Here is a 19,260-nt window from a genome sequence, read left to right as displayed (position 1 = left end):
TTAACATTTATTATTCAAACAAAACAAATCTTATAACTATATTTACAATACTACGACTACATTAAATTTAAACTATCATCCAGTAGCCTTATTGAGGCGCGAAGATAGTATTTTGAACATTTGGCCAAGTGTCTCGACACCAAACGGCACAAAGGTGTATGACTCACTGACACCCATATTTGCGACGCTTGCTGTCTTCGGCAGTCGAAGCAGCAGCCCCAGCACCAATTAAATTTTGGTGTATACGAAAAAGATGACGACCGCTTCTTAGACAGACCAAATATATCACACATAAAATCTATTGTACTTCAATATATCATTCGTTAATAAATTATTATATTATTCGATTGCCATACCACAAGCCTATTATGGATCTGTGGATGTAACAGAATAATATTATAAAAATCGCCATACACAAATAGGTGTTGATCGTAGAAGGGTGAAAATTGAAGTTGTATGCATTATTTAATGCTGAATCATAATTAATTAAGAATAAAAAATTTATTCAAAAACTAAAACAAATGTTTAGAGGTGGATTATCATTAAGAGGTACGATAAATAGATGTTGGCCGATTCTCATATCTATCCAAGATGCACACGAAATTTCAAACAAATCGGTTTAGCTGTTTCAGAGGAGTTTGGTAACAAACACCGGGACACGATAATTTTATGTATAAGACTTAGCTCAGCTTGTCAATTAAGACTTGCAATTGAATATAGAAATAGTCATTGGTCACGTGATGGGTTCATATTCCTCATCCTATTCAAAAAGAAAACTAAATTGAACGATTTTGACATGACTTTACCCAAATAAAAATAAAAATGCATTAATTATCAGATTCGCCGATGATATCATACTCTTGGCAAAAAAATTATCTCATTTATATTCAATGATAAATTAAATTGATTAAGTCAACAATCATAGATACTAGACCCGTGCTAAAGCCTTTGCTGCTACTACGATAACAGGTTCTAATTCTCTATGAAATGCCTTTTATTGGGCTTGAATTTTCCAAATATTTACCATTGTTATGTATTTTTTTACACCATCGGAAAGTAGAGATAACCAAGTGACCTGACAAGAGTAACCGATTGAGAAGAAGAGTTCAGCAATTCAACTGTTCTAAGAACTAAAGACTTAACTAAAAACTAGATACGATACAATTTTAAATTATTTAAAACAACAATAATATAGTTATCAAAACTTAGTAGAATATAAATGTGTCATTTTAAAGTCCGGAGACTAAATTGAGTTACAGAGGCGATGCCTCGAAAAAAATTTTGGAGAATGAAAAAAATTCGAAGTACAGATACTTCATTGAAGCTAAAAAATATATTGATATCTGCAAACTACTAATAACCCAAAGAGCCATGGAACGGAAAACTCTTAATTTAGTTAGATTAAATTTTGAAAACAGAAAGAAAAATTGTACTGTTATCAATTTTATAGCGGGTGTCTTTAATGATAGAAGGCGATAAATATAAATGATAAATTAATTTTATATTTTATAAATATAATTCAAATTCTATTTTATATCTGAATAATGAATTTAAAGGCTTAATTATTAATATTGTTATTATAATCTTAATATTAAAATGTAATCCGGCACTCAATCGCTGTTGTAGATTTTATGTAAAAATTCTTACAATGTAGTATTGACGATATGTTAAAATATAACATCAGCAGTTGGATCGAAATAGTTAATATAAAAAAAATTGAATTATTTCTATTGAAGTGATCGTATGATTAATCTATATAAATGAATTGTTGTTCGTTTGTCTCGCTAAAACTCGAGAACGACTGGACAGATTTGCCTAATTTCGGTCTTGAATTATTTGTGGAAGTCTAGAGAAGGTTTAAAAAGTGAATAAATATGATAATGCTGGGAATTAAATAAAAACAATAATTCAATTTTAAGTTTGATGTATCCCCCGTCGTTCAGAAATCATATTGAAAGAATAGCTTAAAATGAATAACCAATTAGAATTTTTATATCTTTCCAACTTTCTCAGGAGGTAAAAGACAAATTCAATTTTAGCTAACTATAGTTGGTAGATTACTTACAGTTGATAACTATCTATCAGATTGTTTTTATATAATTTGATAAAATATGGCGATATCTTCATTTAATATAAATTTAATAAGGTTTTAAGAAATAAATATTTTATAAGTAATACGTGCTTAGTCATGTGTGTACGCGGACAAAGGCGCGGGTATCAGCTAGTAATTAATAAATTGAATAATTACTATACACTAAACGTAAAACAATTAATTTTGAACAAAACTGTGACAATTTTACTTTTGCACTCTTCACTCTCATAAAATTAAAGCACTTTGTTTGATCAGACATTCTTAACATACTTCAATTAATTTATAATATTAATATAAGTAAGGTTAGGTAGTTAACGGGTTATGTTTCGAAGATGTATGTATGTTATCTGAAGGGTTGACCTAAATTTGTAACAAAACATTGCATCGTGTTAACGTGACTAAGTCAGACATGAATAAACTCATGCAGCAATCCAATCAGAAACTTCGTTGGAAAACCAATCATTATGCAACGACACATTCATAACCACGCATATTTAGTGTAGAGCGACAACACGATCGAGCAAACGAGTCTATTTAATATTTACAATCCTGAAACACTTTCAAATATTGAGGAATATGTAATATAGACCATAATAATTTAAATAAAATACTTTAAAAGGATTAAAACGCGTGCAATTGTGTGTTTTTACGTTATATATATGCGTAAAAGTTACATTTTCAAGTTACATTCAAGACCTTTCCAGATCTCGCTATCGTCAAGAGTTCCCCTGAAAATCTAATATTAAAATACAGTTACAATCACACGCGTTTTAATCCTTTAAAAATGTTTTAATTAAATTTGTAAGACTCGCTTTAATCAAAGAAAATACCATCATAATTGTTATGCTTAGCTATTTAGATATTGGTTATTTTACGCAAATTCATTTGAAAATAAAATTTATGAACAACGTGGGATTCTAACCCGCCACGTCTCGCTTTCCGTGCGAGCGCTCTTCAACGGAGCCAACCGTTTGAGTGACGTAAAGTGCAATGTTTTTGTTCAACTCTCAGGTTGTAGCTTCATCAAAGTAGATCAACTTTTTGGTTTTTCTTTATATTGTTATTTTTGCAAATAAAGAAACAATATTATAAAAAAATTAAAGCTAAAACAACTAAATACTGAGATTTTGTACCAACAATCTTACAAAGCAAATCGATCAAATTTCAGACTCATAAAGTAATCATCCGTGATATTATTTGCAAATGTAAATCCAACGTATTTAATAAAATTCTCGCGATCAATCTTTTCAATTTCTTTTCCTTTCCATTTATTAAGTTACAAGTACTCAAGTAAGCCTTGATAAAGTACGTAACGCTTATAATTTCATTCAACTCAATGTTTCTTTACAAATTTCGTCACAGAGAAAATCAAATATTTTGCATATTGTATCACTCTTTGTTTAGCTCCGATATTTGAAGCTACCGATAGCTGAAGTAACGCCTTAATTCAAACAATTAAGGCGTTACTTCAGTCTTCATGGTGTTTTTTTGTGTTTCATACAGTGAAATTCCTGGGCAAATGAGACTTGGCAACAAGGTGAAAAGCGCAATTATTGTGGTGCCACTCAGACTTTTTGGGTTTTTCAATAATCCTGAGCGGTACTGCATTGTTAAGGGAGGGCATATACCTTCAACTCAACTAATATGGTATGACTCTTTGTTTAGGTTCGATATTTAGTTTTGTTCTGAAATAAGGCGTTATGTCTTTTCTCTTTATGCGTTCAGGCTTTATTTGTTAAATGTGTTTAATACAACATACAGATAAAAACCAAAAGTGTTAGTTAATTAGTGTATTACTGATATCTTTTTATTTTAATATTTAAAAGATCAGTGGGAGGCTCCTTCGCACAGGATGCCGGCTAGATTAGGGGTGCCACAATGGCGACTATTTCTGCCTTGAAACAGTAATGTGTTATTGTGTTTCGGTCAGAAGGGCGCCGTAGCTAGTGAAACTAGTGGGCAAATGAGACTTGACAAGGTGACAAGCGCAATTATTGTGGGCCACTCAGACTAGTTGAGCTTGGGAACATTATCATGGGCAGTGCGTATTAATTACCATCAATTCAACGACCTGCTCGTTTCATCCCTTATTTTCATAAAAAAAAAATTAGGTATCGAGAAGTATTTTAAATGTAGTGTTATTTCTTGTACTATGGTAAGGAACTACTAGTGTTTGAGTCCGACTCGCACATAGCCGTTTTCTATTGAGTACGTATTTGTAACGCAAATCCAATAGGTTTTAAAATTATCCAGTTATAAAATAAAATAATTTTTTTAACGTAAGGCCTGATCAACTTTTAATTTAGTGATTCAATTCCGATGCAGTTCAGTTTAGGTACCTAAACTGAGTCGCTGATCAAAGACAGAAAAATATAAGCAATCCTTACTCGAATCTTACACTGAACCCGTGAAATCTATTGCCACATTAAAGAAAGAAATTAATCTAAACGCAGACCATATTCGCGATAAATAGTTTTCACAAGTTGAATGAGGCAATGCGGTTAGGACGGAGGACGCTTTATTTTTTTATGGAAATGGAGGCCAAACGAGGTTTGGATCACCTTGTGTTAAGCAATCACCTTGATTGAGAATGTGGGATGCTCAGCACCAAGGGAATCAAAGGAGCGTTGCCGGCCAAGGAGTGTACGCGCTTTTCTTTAAGGTACCCATGTCGTATCGTCCCAGAAACATCTTAGTGTTTCGGTCTGAAGGGCGTCGTAGCTAGTGGTATTACTGAGCAAATGAGACTTAATATCTTTTGTCTCAAGCTGACGAATGCAGTTGTAGTGCCACTCCGAATTTTTGGGGTTTTTCAAGAATCCTGAGTGGCACTGCAGTTTTATGGACAGGGCATATCATTTACCATCAGCTAAACGTCATGCTCGTCTCGTCCGTTATTTTCATAAGAAATAAAAAAAACACCGCACAAGGTAGCACATTCCACAGCTTTGTAGTTCGTGGAAGAATCGCTTGCCGGCGATCAAATTTAAGTTTACATGTTACTGTTTTATATTGCGTAGATAGTTCATATAATTTTCATTATAAATTTAATTGGAGAGTGCTTTTTTAATAAAAAATTATTCAAAAGTCACAGAAGTTTACTTGTTTCTTTTAGATTAAATCTTAGCGAAACTATGAACAAAAAATATTAATCAAGATTTAATTGTAGATGCGTGTTGACATCCCTACGAAATCTGCGTGAATCAGTGCTAGTAGAGAAGATGTTCAACTTACTCAAGGCCACGCGGTCCAATGACAATAATGATATTTTCACCACTGACATTACGGCAACGGTCGTTTCAAGACAATGAACTTTTGGAAGGGTTTTTCGAATTAATATGAATAATATATATTTTGCTTTGCTTGTTGTATATATATTGACACGAGAGTGGGTCAGGGATTGGAATAATAAATCAAATTAAAGGAACGAGTCCTTATTTGCGCGTTCACTTTTCTGAACATGCACTTCGCCGGTCTGCCGCTGTCCTCTTGTCGGCGGCGGTACCTACAACGTGTCACACCGCACCGAACACTAAGTCTCTTCCATCTTCTTAACTACTTCTTTTCTTCTTCTTCTTACTAATTTCGAGTCAGAACTAGAACTGCCGTAGGCCACGCTTATTACGGCTTATACCCCCGCATCTGTTCTATTTTCAAAATGATTCTCCCATTCCATCTTTAAATTTAAATTGTACTAGAAATTTCTTTTAACTACTTTTATCCTGCTTACACATTTTCCGTCCTTTTGTCTCTGTTCGATTTTATCCTGAACTTACCCGAGTCTACAGCATCTGAAGTAAACACTTTTCTGCTGAGTTACGATATTGCTGACGGGGCTGTCGAAATTATCAATGCCTTGAAGTTTGGCAACTCTCGTCATGTCCGTCGAAGTGTTGCTACGCGACAATATGCCAAAATACAAAATTATATTATGAGTATTTAATTCTTAAAATATAAATATTTATTTAAATTCTATAAACAAATGGAAAATAGACCGTTATTTACCAGGCGTCTTAATAATTTTGTACTGTTTGAAGGAATAAAGTACACGTTTAAATAATTTGGGTGATATTTAATAATTAACCGTTAAGCTTATATAAGTTGGACATCGATAAGAGTTTATTGGAAATGAAACAGTTAATGGAAAAGGTAATTTTGAACAAGGCAATATCACATCGCTACTGGTTGTCAGATTAATTGGAATTAATTGTTAAAGCTTTGCAGTACTGCGTGTTTTCAAATTAAAATTTGTTACAGTATCTAATTTAAATTAATTGTTTTTTAATTTAAATTCAAATACTTGAAATTCTTCAATTAATTCGAAAATTATTATAAATATTATAATCCTTTTTGCATTGCTGGGCATTGGTTTTTCTGTTATCACATAATATTTAAAAAACAAATCTCACAGTTACACAAAGCTACAATGGCACAAGCACACAAAGAGGATGTAAATACTTCTTAATAAGAGGCGAGACTGCCTAAGTAATAGTTGAAATATAGTTTAGTATGAAATGTCATTTGACATAAGTTTGAGATATTTTTTTTTCGAGAGGAGGAAAATACGTTTACGTATTTAGGCCCCGAAACGGGGCCCATATGTCGGACTCGAGTGCTGCGCAAGCGGACACCCCCTACCGACTAAAAACCTCCTGTATGCTATTAGCCCTGAAGGCTTTTACAGCGAATAAGGACGTCGGCCGTGGAGGCGGCAAAGACTACCCAACAATAGTCGCGGAGCATAAGTTTGAAATAGTAGTAATTACAATATGGTGATTGGCGACGAAGTATAATCCGGCTAAGTTTGAAAGCGAACAGTTGCTTAAAACGTAATGGATTTCGGCTCTCTCCATTTTTTACAAGATTATATCCGTCATCTGTAAATCTATCAATGACTGCAGGTTTCATACAATCGAGCGAATCGGTTTTTTCTTAGAGAGTTTCGCAAGGCTGCTAGCACAATTCAACTTCATTTACTTTTTAATAAAATTTTTCAATTCTTAATCCCTTAAAATGTTTAAACTTTTGACAGAACAGATCACAGAACTATTATGCCATCTATCACGTTATCGCTTCGTTTGCATTCTTCACCTAACACAAATTCTGACATGGCAAACGTTGTTTTGCCATTAAATTAAGTATCACGCGCCCGATCATTGTTTGAATTGTCATATGTATTTAAATGACATTGACTGAATTATTTATATTGCGAATATGTATCAATTTCTTAGTCAAAAAATATAGGCTCCGGATAAGTGATCACCATAAACTATATACCTACTGCGAAACACGCTGCATCTTATGGTAAAAGTATTATTCAGATCGGTACAGTAATTTTCGCAATATAAGGGATGGAAAAAAAGGATCTCCATTTATTAGTGTAGTCTCGAAGCCGGACTTTGCCTCCATATTATATAGGCAAATATATCTATTATTATATATTCAAGCAACATATATTGCCTATATATCTAATATATAAAATTCTCCTGTCGCGGTGTTGGTTACCAAACTCCTCGGGGACGGCTGAATTGATAAATGTAAACCTTGTATGAAATTTTTGGGTCAAATCGGGTAGAGCTGAATTGAATCCGCCAATATCTGTTTTTTATACCCAAAACACCTTTTTTTGCATTTATTTATCAATTTTTATTGCGAAACAACGCTTGCCGGGTCATCTTGTTACTTTACAGTTACATCATACTATATAACCTAAAAATATGTTATATTTTTGAAGTGATAACCCTCACTTCTAGGATTAATACACAAATAAAATTTGAAAACAAAATTTTATGAACGATGTTGGACTCGAACTCTCGCGTTTCGTGCGATTGCTCTTCCAACTGAGCTAACCGTTCGAGTGACTTGTCGTCATAAAATCTTGTATGCTTTATTCAGCTCTTAGGTTGTGGCTCCATCTACAAGATCTACTTTACAGTTGATAACCTGCTCAACCACAATATTTGCATATTAGGAAATTGAATTAGGATGTCGTCTTGCAAATCAAAACAAAATATTCGGGTCAAAACAATGGACTACTAAATAACGTAGGCACTGCCACTCAAAATACCAGTTCAACTTTAGACAATTTCTGTTAAATAGGCCATACAGCACAAAAATAAAACACATCGTATCCAATTATTCTCATGAAAAATTTCAAATTTTAAATTGCGAAAGAGTTGCCTATTTTTCGTCTAAAAAGAGAGCTTCATTACAAGGTTATGAAAAATTCCATTGTATCTAAAGCCGAGGTTCTGCCGCGTTTGGTTACGTCACTTTTTAGTTTTCGCACATTTACTAGAGCTCGGAATAAAGTGTGAATAACGGCCCTCAAATGTTCAAATTGCTTTTAAAACTGATGCTTTGTTTGAACTATGAAAATGTTAAATTTCACTAACATATTTTAGGCAAAATACAAGTTGCCTTTTGGTTTACATTTTGCATCTCGTGCCAATATTATTTATAATTGTGTGCATTAGTGCTACTGCTTAAAATTGTATTGTTACATTAAGTAAAGATCATAACGTTATACTAAAATTAAAACTTACAAAATTGTTATAGTTATTTACTTATTATAACCTTAACGAATTTTAATTATATAAAACTTTTAATCTTAACTGTTATATTAAACTGTTGATTTTTAGTTATATTTCATCCCACTGCTTTGCTAAGGCTTCTCCCTTTTTCTTCCACTTTATTTTGTCAGCTGTTTATCGGGTCCAGAGTACTCCTTCAAAGGCAATGATTTCGTCGATCCACCTGATAGTAGGTCTGCCTATGATTATATTACTCCAGCTATTGCTAGATTTTCTTGTTATATGTCCTGCCCACTTACCACTTACAAATTATTACTTGTTAATAATACTATTTTTATCTACATGATGATGTATGTATGAATTCAGAAAATAAATACACACACACACATACATTCACATTTATTTTTTTATTTTGTTTCGTTTGTCATTGTCATTTGTCGAGGAATCACTGACCCCGAAGATACAGTTTTAACTAGTTTCGGGGTCAGAGGTCAACCTCTTTTAATATCACTGCAAAACCATTTTTCAATGTTCAATGTATTATGTAATAAATATTGTACATTTAGTATTTTAAGTTATTTGCAGTGAGTGTAAAAGAAAATGAAATAAAGTATTATTATTATTGAAAATATAAAGAATCAAGATTTATAATGCTTCCCATGAATCGGTATGAGATCGCCCTATTCGCTTAACGCGAGAATTAATTATTTTTAAAATAATATCTGTATTATTTAAAAGAGACTGTTTCAGGTTACAAAACCTATTAACTTCTTTTACTCGACTCCTAGCACAAGTAAAAACACAAAACAAAATACAATTACAAATAAAAAATTTGACTTCATAATATGTATAAAATGGAAATAACGTATTTAACTATTCACTTTAATAGGGGTGATCGTGAATTGAGGACAAGATTAAAATATCATCTTAGTCACAGAAAGTTTAATTAGCCACTACACTAGTACGTACAGAGTTCGTTACATGACTGGTTTCTCTTACAACACATACCTTTATCATCGCTATAATATAATTATAATGAAAAGTACAATCGTGTCGGAACATAATGAATAGGTACAGTCGTGTCGCCACAATAATATAATTAGTAACATTAGTAATCACACACAGAAAATATCAGGCTAAGGATATACAATGCTATTTTTTATTTATATAATGAATACTAGCAGCCTGTGCTTTCACTTACATGGCATTTTCATATTTAAATGTCCCGGTAAATACGATTACATTAATACTTATACACATACATTACATACATTTCGGATATCCACAACAACGACGATGCCGGCTAGATTTTGGGTACCACAACGGTGTCTATTTCTGGCGTGAAACAGTAATGTGTAAGCATTGTTGTGTTTGGTTCTGAAAGGCGCCGTAGCTATTGAAATTACTGGGCAAATGAGACTTAACATCTTATGTCTCAAGGTGACGAGCGAAATTGTAGTGCCGCTCAGAGTTTCTGGGTGTTTCAAGAATCTTGAACAGCGCTGTATTGTAATGGGCGGTGCGTATCAATTATCATCAGCAGAATGTCCTGCTTGTCTCGCCCATTAATGTTATAAAATAAAATATAATTACTATTTTGAAGTATTTTCTTTATTTCTTAAAATCAATAATTTACTTACGCTGCAATATTTCGCAAACTATTTTAACAGTATTTTCATTTATCAACTGTATAATAACTTGTTTTACTTGTTTCAGATTGCATAAGTGAGCTATGAAAGGACATCTCAGCAGATTTAATTCATCATACTAAAATGTATCGACCAAAGAATATACATGGTATATTGTGTAACAGAACTTTAGTGCTTGTAATGTTATTACTAAAACTGTGCAGTCCCCAAGACTTAAGAGACGATATTGACAGTGAAACTAAAATGGATGTTAAATTGAAGTTTCCTAGCAATGTAGGAAACAGTTGCAGACTAAGTGAAATGCTGTGTGATACGGGTCAGTGTATATCTTTAGATAAATATTGCAACGGAGAAGACGATTGCGGGGATAAAAGCGATGAACCAAAGTCTTGTACACGTAAGTATTTATGTCAAATACAATTAATCTTATATCTTTAAACGATTAATTCTTCCCTCTCTCATTCTTGGAAACGGCTTCAATAATTTTAATAAAATTTAGTATACAGGTAGTTTCAGGGGAAAGAAATCGATCTAGCTTAGGTTACAATTTAAAAAAATGAAGTTTTATCCGTGTTTTAATGAGAAACAGCTACAATAACATTAGAACACAAAGATGAATTTCGCCACTACAAGACCATAATAGCTCAGATGGGACTTTGGGTAATCCGGAAAGCAGAAGACCCCGGTTCGAATCCAGATGTCCTATTCGTTTTTTTTTGTGCAAGTTTTGTACATTCTTAAAAATCGGAGCAAGGCTCGGTCATCCAGATATTATAGGTACGATTAAAGATATTACTTATAGGTGTACGTATAAAGTTACATATAACTTGTTAACGTCCTAAGCATGTCTTTGTTCGAGAATCTTACCCAATCGCATGAAGTGGGGTTATTTAGAGGGATAATTAAATTAAGCTTATTTGGCAAGGTATGAATTTTATCTATTTATATATTTTGTTTGTTTTTTTTTTGTTTGAAAATTCACTTGAAGATTTAAATATAAAGCAAAGAAATAATGAAGGAACACAAATCCGAGTAACTGAAGAATTAAGTAGAAGTGTTAGATACAACAATTTGAGGAAGCCTGCCAAAACAAAATGTTGGCGATATTACGTACATACATCAGTCATTATAAGCTTTAATAATATTATAAATGTTCTTAAGAAAATTTTGCAGCGTATCTTTTTTTTTATGGAATAGGAGGACAAACGAGCGTACGGGTCACCTGGTGTTAAGTGATCACCGCCGCCCACATTCTCTTGCAACAACAGAGGAATCACAAGAGCGTTACCGGCCTTTAAGGAAGGTGTACGCGCTTTTTTTGAAGGTACCCATGTCGTATCGTCCCGGAAACACCGCACAAGGAAGCTCGTTCCACAGCTTTGTAGAACGAGGGAGAAAGCTCCTTGAAAACCGCACTGTGGAGGACCGCCACATATCCAGATGGTGGGGATGATATCCTAACTTGTGCCGTGTCGTGCGAATGTGTAGTATCTGACGCTGACTAACATATTATTAAAGTATTTTTCCTTTTTTAGAACTGAGATGTAAAATCCAATAAGATTTTAAAGTATAAATCGTATTTATCCCAATGATATTTAAAAGTATAGGTAGGTTACGTAGACAAGATTCGGTGTTTGAAAATGATACACTAACGCACACATGAATAATTTAACATTGCAATAGCACACTACATTACGATAACACGTCAAAGAAGGATAGTAAATGCAATTATCGCAAGCGAAAAAGAGATAACTCTAATTTGCTAATTGCTTCGTATTTGTATAGAGAAAATACAGTTAATCCATCAGATATGATTTTTTACCGTACACCGTGATTTATGCCTAAATTACGATTCATTCATGAGTTCATGTGGTAAAAGCTATAAAGTAGTAAAACTGCATTGAATTTAGGTAGATAATGTGTCATTGATTTTATAAAAAAATAATTTAATATTTATTATAATATATAGCCACATTGATGATATAAATTATTTATACATAAAATATAAAAATAAAACAAAATAATAAAAAACATACAGACTTGGTGTCTGTAATAAAACCGAAAGGTATCTACAGTAGGGGCCCATTTTTACAATTTTACTAACGACGGCTCCCAAAAAGTTTTAAGATTACAATTATTATTTTTTGTATCTTATATTATTCATGAATGTCTTTTTGTTGAGGGTTTATTACAATAAGGTAATGGGAGAAGAAGAAAATGATCCATTGATTCTCCTGCAGTTAGCAAGGGATATACTGAAAGGGATAGTGTTACTGAAAATACTACTACGTAAACAAATAGCACTCACTGTTTACATCCGCTACCTACCCTAAAACTTGTTTTAGTAGTTTGATAGTTCAGCTACCTATATACGCACTTGTTACTTAAAAATTATCACATTTCGTGGTATGTAATTCTATGATTTTTTTTTTACTTTCGTTATTAGTGCATCATCTTTCTACCTTATTTAATATTATAATTTCGTTGATTTATCCGCGTTTATTTTTAGATCGAAATTTCGTAAGACAGTCGTTGAAATTATGTTGATATTATACTTCTAACTAATAATACTTACAGTACGGCTATTTATTTCAACTTAATGATAATGCAGTCATTGTAGCAGTGGTTGAATGATTGTGATAGTGAAACCTAAACACCGCGAGGTCGAGGGATCGAATCTCAGCCGTGAAATATTTTTAAAGTTTAATTATTAAAGTGAAAACATCTATAGCGGCGTTATGAACTTTTTTATTGGGATGTGTATGAAATGTTAAAATCGCGTCAGAACACGTTGACCTGATCGAAAATTCGTAAGACATGAAATTATGGATGAAAGTTAATTTTTCTGACAGTAAACTTTTTAATATAAAATAATTGTAACAGTTCTGAAGTGTTAAATTTTTTATGTAATTAAATTTTAAATTTTTGTTTACGGTAATGCACAATAAATAAATATTGTATTTAACCACATAAATAAATTCAAAAATTCACAACATTAATGTTCAAGTTTTCATTTCTGCCGACACTCCTATGATTTTATATGTTGCTTTAAAGTCTTGTTACTTGAATTAGTCTTATTACCCCAGTTGAACATTACGGTTCTAATTGGACAGCTATGCCTAGTTCTACCGCCTTCCTTAAAATACGTTTTTACGTAAAGCTGGGATAGATAATTGTCTCTTACAAAAGATCTCGCCGATATCTTTACAAAGAAGATTGAAAGAACTAGATTACAGTTTCCACGAATCTACCTTTCCTTTAGCGAAATTTTTCTAAGAGATCACTAGTGATAATGTTGTAGAATTTATATTCGCTCTGCTAAATGTTGTCTTACTAAAAGATTCAAAAGCTTTGAAATCTTATTTGTTAAAATGTCTCGTTAGCTTTAATAAACTTTGAATTAAATACTTATTTACATGGGACTTGTGCTACTTTGTATCCTGCTAAAAAATATTAACTTCATTATATAAGTTTAATCAAATATAATCTTATTCGTTTGGTGTCGAGACACTTGGCCCGTGGGGCCCAGAGGCGCGGAGAATGTTCAAAATACTATCTTCGCGCCTCAATAAGTCTACTGGAAACCCAAGCGCTGGCAGCTATTTCGGTCAACAGATCAGCCTTGCTATCCAACGCGGTAATGCTGCCAGTATTCTTGGTACGCTTCCACGTAATGATAGTTTTAATTTTATGTAGTCGTAGTATTGTAAATATAGTTATAAGATTTGTTTTGATTAAATAAGAATTGCTCATCTTATTCGTGGTACTTTTGATCAGATTCCACTTTCACTACATCCCCGACCGCAACGTGATATATCAATTAAAAAACAAAAACTCATTTATTCATGTCAAAAAGCGACATTTATGAATATAAAAAAATATATAGATTTTCCAGTTTCTTGGTGGAAACTGGAAAAACTATATATTGGCCAACAATACGTATATTCGAAATATAATAATTAGTCATTTTACAACAACAGTAGTAGTAGTAGTAGAATATCTCATTTTTATATACATACTAGCTGACCCGACAGACGTTGTTCTGGTCATAACAAAAAAAACTCTTGCGGATGGAATTTTGGAAAATCCGTTCTTAGCTAACCTCTACTCGGTGAAAAGAATATTCCTACCAAATTTCAAGTCTTTAGCTCTAATGGTCCAGAGATATCGTGGTGAGTGACAATAAACGTGGAAATCTCTTATATATATATATATATATATAGATAGATTAACTATGACAAGTTTCGTGAGTAGTATAAAGTATTTCCTTACATTTACATACCATTAAAACCCCCTTTTGAGTAAAGTTAGACACTTAACATAATGTAATGCAGTCGAAAATAGCAAGCAATTTTTGTGAAATACAAAAGTTCACAGGCATAGGACACGCGTGATAAAGTCATGTCCGTGTCAAGAGTAGTTCTGTAAGTATCGCTTATACCAACACGTTGGACGTTGGCGTGTGTTGTAGGGTTTTCATGATACGAGTAAATTACTAGCAATGTCGTAAACAGTAGCTCTGTTAACACCTTATTAAATTCCGCGTGGTTTTTTGTTAATCTCACTAATATTTTGTGATAATGCACTCGTATATTAGGAACAAAAAATTAAACCTAAACTTGAGGATTGGCCTAAGCTGTGCGCCATTTAGATACCGCAGGCGTAGTCGCATAGTACGGCTACTAATACTATGCCTAAGTGAGCGTACTCGAGCCAGTCTCGAACAAAGTGTGACGTTGACGTGCAACATGTTTTGTTAAGGTTTGCTAATAATTGAAACTATAATGCCGGGTTGCGAAGTAAATATTCGTAAAAATAAAGAAAAGTAAGAAAAAATATTACTACAAGAATTAAAAAAGACACTGGAATCTCATATCATCAGTAAATATTTTGTATTTTATTAATTTCAATATAAAAATAACACGAAGCGTATGTTACAAAATTGAGTGTCAAGATGCCACGCACACAAGCATCTAATAGTTGCCGTAATTAAAAAGCTATTGTTCTTAGGTAGTGCGGTATCTAGTTAGAGACAAATCCTTAATCTAAGCTCAAAGTATTATGTTATTTGATTACCCACAAGATTTTTTAAGATTAAATCAAAAATTTTTTTTTTTAAGATGACGGCCCAAAAACTTATTTAAGACAACTAGACGGAGATATATTTCATAAAGTATTTATCATAGAAGGGGTGTGAAATTTTTAAGCAAAATATGTCCAAATGAATCGAACAAATCAATTGATTCACAAAATATATGGCTAGATTCTATTCTTGGATCGTCATGTATGTTATTTTCTCGTATCGGATTTTAATATTAAATGAGCTCTATTACTGTTTCACGAAAGTATCACAATATTAGGTTCTATGTACACAGCCTTATCCATTTTATGTGTTATTTTAATAGACTTGATCGATGGTTCAAAGTATTTACGTGAACGGGCGCTACTTGTGGAGGCTGGATGATTCTGTTACCAGAAACTCTGCCTCCTTCTTTGTCAGATTAAAGTTAGGTTTATTTTTTTTAATCACTAATAAAATGCTCGCATAATAACTTTTTTTTATTTACGGTGTGTGTGGATTGATGCATCTACTGAACCCAATAGTCCTTATGTTTTTACTTATTGTTTTACATTTACTTTTTTTGACTTACTTACTCATGTAAGGCATTGGATATTTGACGTTTGAGTTTTTTTGTTGCATCAATTAACATATTATATTGTACTTGAACTGATCTGTAACTCGATGAAGTTTTAAATGTTGATTTATAATAGTGGCAATGAGTTTCTTGCCATTATTCATTAAAGTTAAGCCTTTTCCGAAGTGGTGGTAAATGTATAAATAAAAGAAAACTTTTGATAATGAGTGTCATTTTCTTGACCGACACGAATGAAATGATTTTGATTTGATTCTTTTAGACATATTTAATCTTATATTTGGCATTACGAAAAGACAGTATTTTCATAAAAAAATCTACAAAGTTCTTTTTATATATTTTAGAGATTACTAAGCCAATGTGTTTTTAATAATCTAATATATTTTATCAACTATCTTTACAACTTATAAAAAGAATAACAAAAAACCATATTTCTTAATTTGGGTTTTCTAGAATCCTGAGGAGTACAGCATTCTAAAGGCCAGAACGTATCACTTATCTGCCATCGAGGGAATTTCTTGCTGATTTTCATCACTTTTTCTCATAAAGAATAAAAGTAAATTTTTTTTTACATAATCTCTTATAATTTTTAAGAGAATTTCAACAAAGCCAAATTAATTAGCGAATGGAAAATAGCCTTCTTTTTAATCCTTTCATAAAAACAGCAATGATAAAGGTAAAGAATTTGAACAAAAGAGAACAATAGGCACCAGTCATATTTTTACAACCTTAAAAAGCCTTTTGTACTTTTTGACAGGGTATTAAGTAACACAGCATAAGACAAGTGTTCACTTCGCTTCGGATCCATTGTTTTATTCCTTTTTGTTAAGTTTAATTGATTTCACGGACATTTTGATAATTTTCTCAGAAATTTCCGAGAAGAATTTTCGCTCGTATATCTCCCATATTTTATGCAAATTATATATTTATGTCTCGTGCCAGAGTTTGGCGAGTCAACATCTCCTGCTAATGCCTCGTGTAGAGGTGAAACACGTTTTGAATTGTTTGTATACATTTATTAACGGAATTGACATTTATTTTTTGATTTTTAGTGAATTTGAAGTACACCAACTAAGAATTTGTCGAAATATGTGTAGATATACTAAATTTTTCAATGCAGCAATGAACGTAAGCGCTTAATTGAAGAGTTCCGTAACTTTGCCACGGATTCCGTAATCAGAACCTTATCAAACTCTCACCAAACTATCTTTGGAGTATATCCTTTCCAATAAAAGAGAATCATCGAAATCGGTTGGCGCGATATTGAGTTATTCATAAATTTATCATCCGCTTTGCTTACGTATGTTTGAGGTTTTGAGGTAACAAACATAAAAAAATACCGACGAATTGAGAACCTCCTCCTTTTTTGAAGTCGGTTAAAAAATGAAACAATTTAATAGAACAATAAAAACACAATAAACTCAACTAACTAATCATGGAAAATGGCGCCAACCGTTAAAGAATATAAGCAGAGTTTTTTTTGTTTTATTCACCCATTCTGGTTAGGCAAAGGAAACTATGCCCATACAGCCAAGTCTTCAGTAGATAAATCTGATATTGAAAAAAATTAGTAGCTTCTTCTTAGAAATATTTGCATGAATCATAGAAACTACTATGTTTTTTTTTTATAAAAACTTCGTGGTCGTTTTTTTCTTGTTAATAGAAATTATTTTGACAGTTGGGAAAGAGAACGCACGAGTTCGGAAAAGGTAAAGAAAAAGCTCGAGTATGTAATATAATAATAGCCCACATCCCGAACGCTATACCTACGTCCCTGCAATACGCCACTTTTTGAGCAACTGTATTAAAAAAGTTATTTAAGTGGCATAGTGGTTTTTCATAACGTGTCGAAATAGAAAACAATAGCTTCACCAATAGCCCACATCCCGAACGCTATACCTACGTCCCTGCAATACGCCACTTTTTGAGCAACTGTATTAAAAAAGTTATTTAAGTGGCATAGTGGTTTTTCATAACGTGTCGAAATAGAAAACAATAGCTTCACCAATAGCCCACATCCCGAACGCTATACCTACGTCCCTGCAATACGCCACTTTTTGAGCAACTGTATTAAAAAAGTTATCTAAGTGGCATAGTGGTTTTTCATAACGTGTCGAAATAGAAAACAATAGCTTCACCAATAGCCCACATCCCGAACGCTATACCTACGTCCCTGCAATACGCCACTTTTTGAGCAACTGTATTAAAAAAGTTATTAAAGTGGCATAGTGGTTTTTCATAACGTGTCGAAGTAGAAAACAATAGCTTCACCAATAACCCACATCCCGAACGCTATACCTACGTCCCTGCAATACGCCACTTTTTGAGCAACTGTATTAAAAAAGTTATTTAAGTGGCATAGTGGTTTTTCATAACGTGTCGAAATAGAAAACAATAGCTTCACCAATAGCCCACATCCCGAACGCTATACCTACGTCCCTGCAATACGCCACTTTTTGAGCAACTGTATTAAAAAAGTTATTTAAGTGGCATAGTGATTTTTCATAACGTGTCGAAATAGAAAACAATAGCTTCACCAATACTGCATTAAAGTGCAAATATGCGATAGTAAGTTAACTAGGTGAAAGTAGCATTGTTCGAGTTATTGATATTATAATTCAAGTATATGCCAAAAATTTCATATCAAAACACTAGATCTGTCAAAAATGCAGACGAATACAATGAAAAACACAATGCACCAAACAATGATATTTAAAAGTATAGATAGGTTACGTAGACAACATTCGGTGTTTGAAAATGATACACTAACGCACACATGAATAATTTAACATTGCAATAGCACACTACATTACAATTACACGTCAAAGAAGGATAGTAAATGCAATTATCGCAAGCGAAAAAGAGATAACTCTAATTTGCTAATTGCTTCGTATTTGTATAGAAAAAATACAGTTAATTCATCAGATATGATTTTTATCGTACACCGTGATTTATGCCTAAATTACGATTCATTCAAGAGTTCATGTAGTAAAAGCTATAAAGTAGTAAAACTGCATTGAAATTAGGTAGATAATGTGTCATTGATTTTTTTAAAAAATCATTTAATATTGATTATAATATATAGCCACATTGATGATATTAATTATTTATATATAAAATAATAAAAAAACATACAGACACCAAAACAAAACCGAAAGGTCTTGGTAAAGGTAAAAATCTACATTAAGGGTCTAACAATTTTACTAACAACTGCTCCCGAAAAGTTTTAAGATTACAATTATAATTTTTTGTATCTTATATTATTTATGAATATCTTTTTGTTGAGGGTTTATTACAATAAGGTAAAAAGGCATAAAAGGCATTTATTTTCT

The 19,260-nt window shown here is 32.5% G+C and overlaps 1 protein-coding gene across 1 annotated transcript in view; it reads left to right on the top strand.

Annotated features, from left to right (window-relative positions):
- The window catches only part of LOC126977373 (uncharacterized), a 122,001-nt gene that overhangs the window by 39,927 nt on the left and 62,814 nt on the right, over window positions 1-19,260 (top strand). Inside the window, exon 2 of the mRNA XM_050826135.1 lies at window positions 10,342-10,671. Within this exon, the coding sequence (XP_050682092.1) occupies window positions 10,398-10,671 (274 nt within the window). The 5' untranslated portion in view covers window positions 10,342-10,397. The remainder of the gene's footprint in view (window positions 1-10,341; window positions 10,672-19,260) is intronic.

This window comes from Leptidea sinapis, chromosome 45 (assembly GCF_905404315.1).
Source record: "Leptidea sinapis chromosome 45, ilLepSina1.1, whole genome shotgun sequence".
NCBI classification, from domain to species: domain Eukaryota; kingdom Metazoa; phylum Arthropoda; class Insecta; order Lepidoptera; family Pieridae; genus Leptidea; species Leptidea sinapis.
Note: the sequence above shows the minus strand (reverse complement) of the source record. Positions and strands in the feature narration are given on the sequence as shown.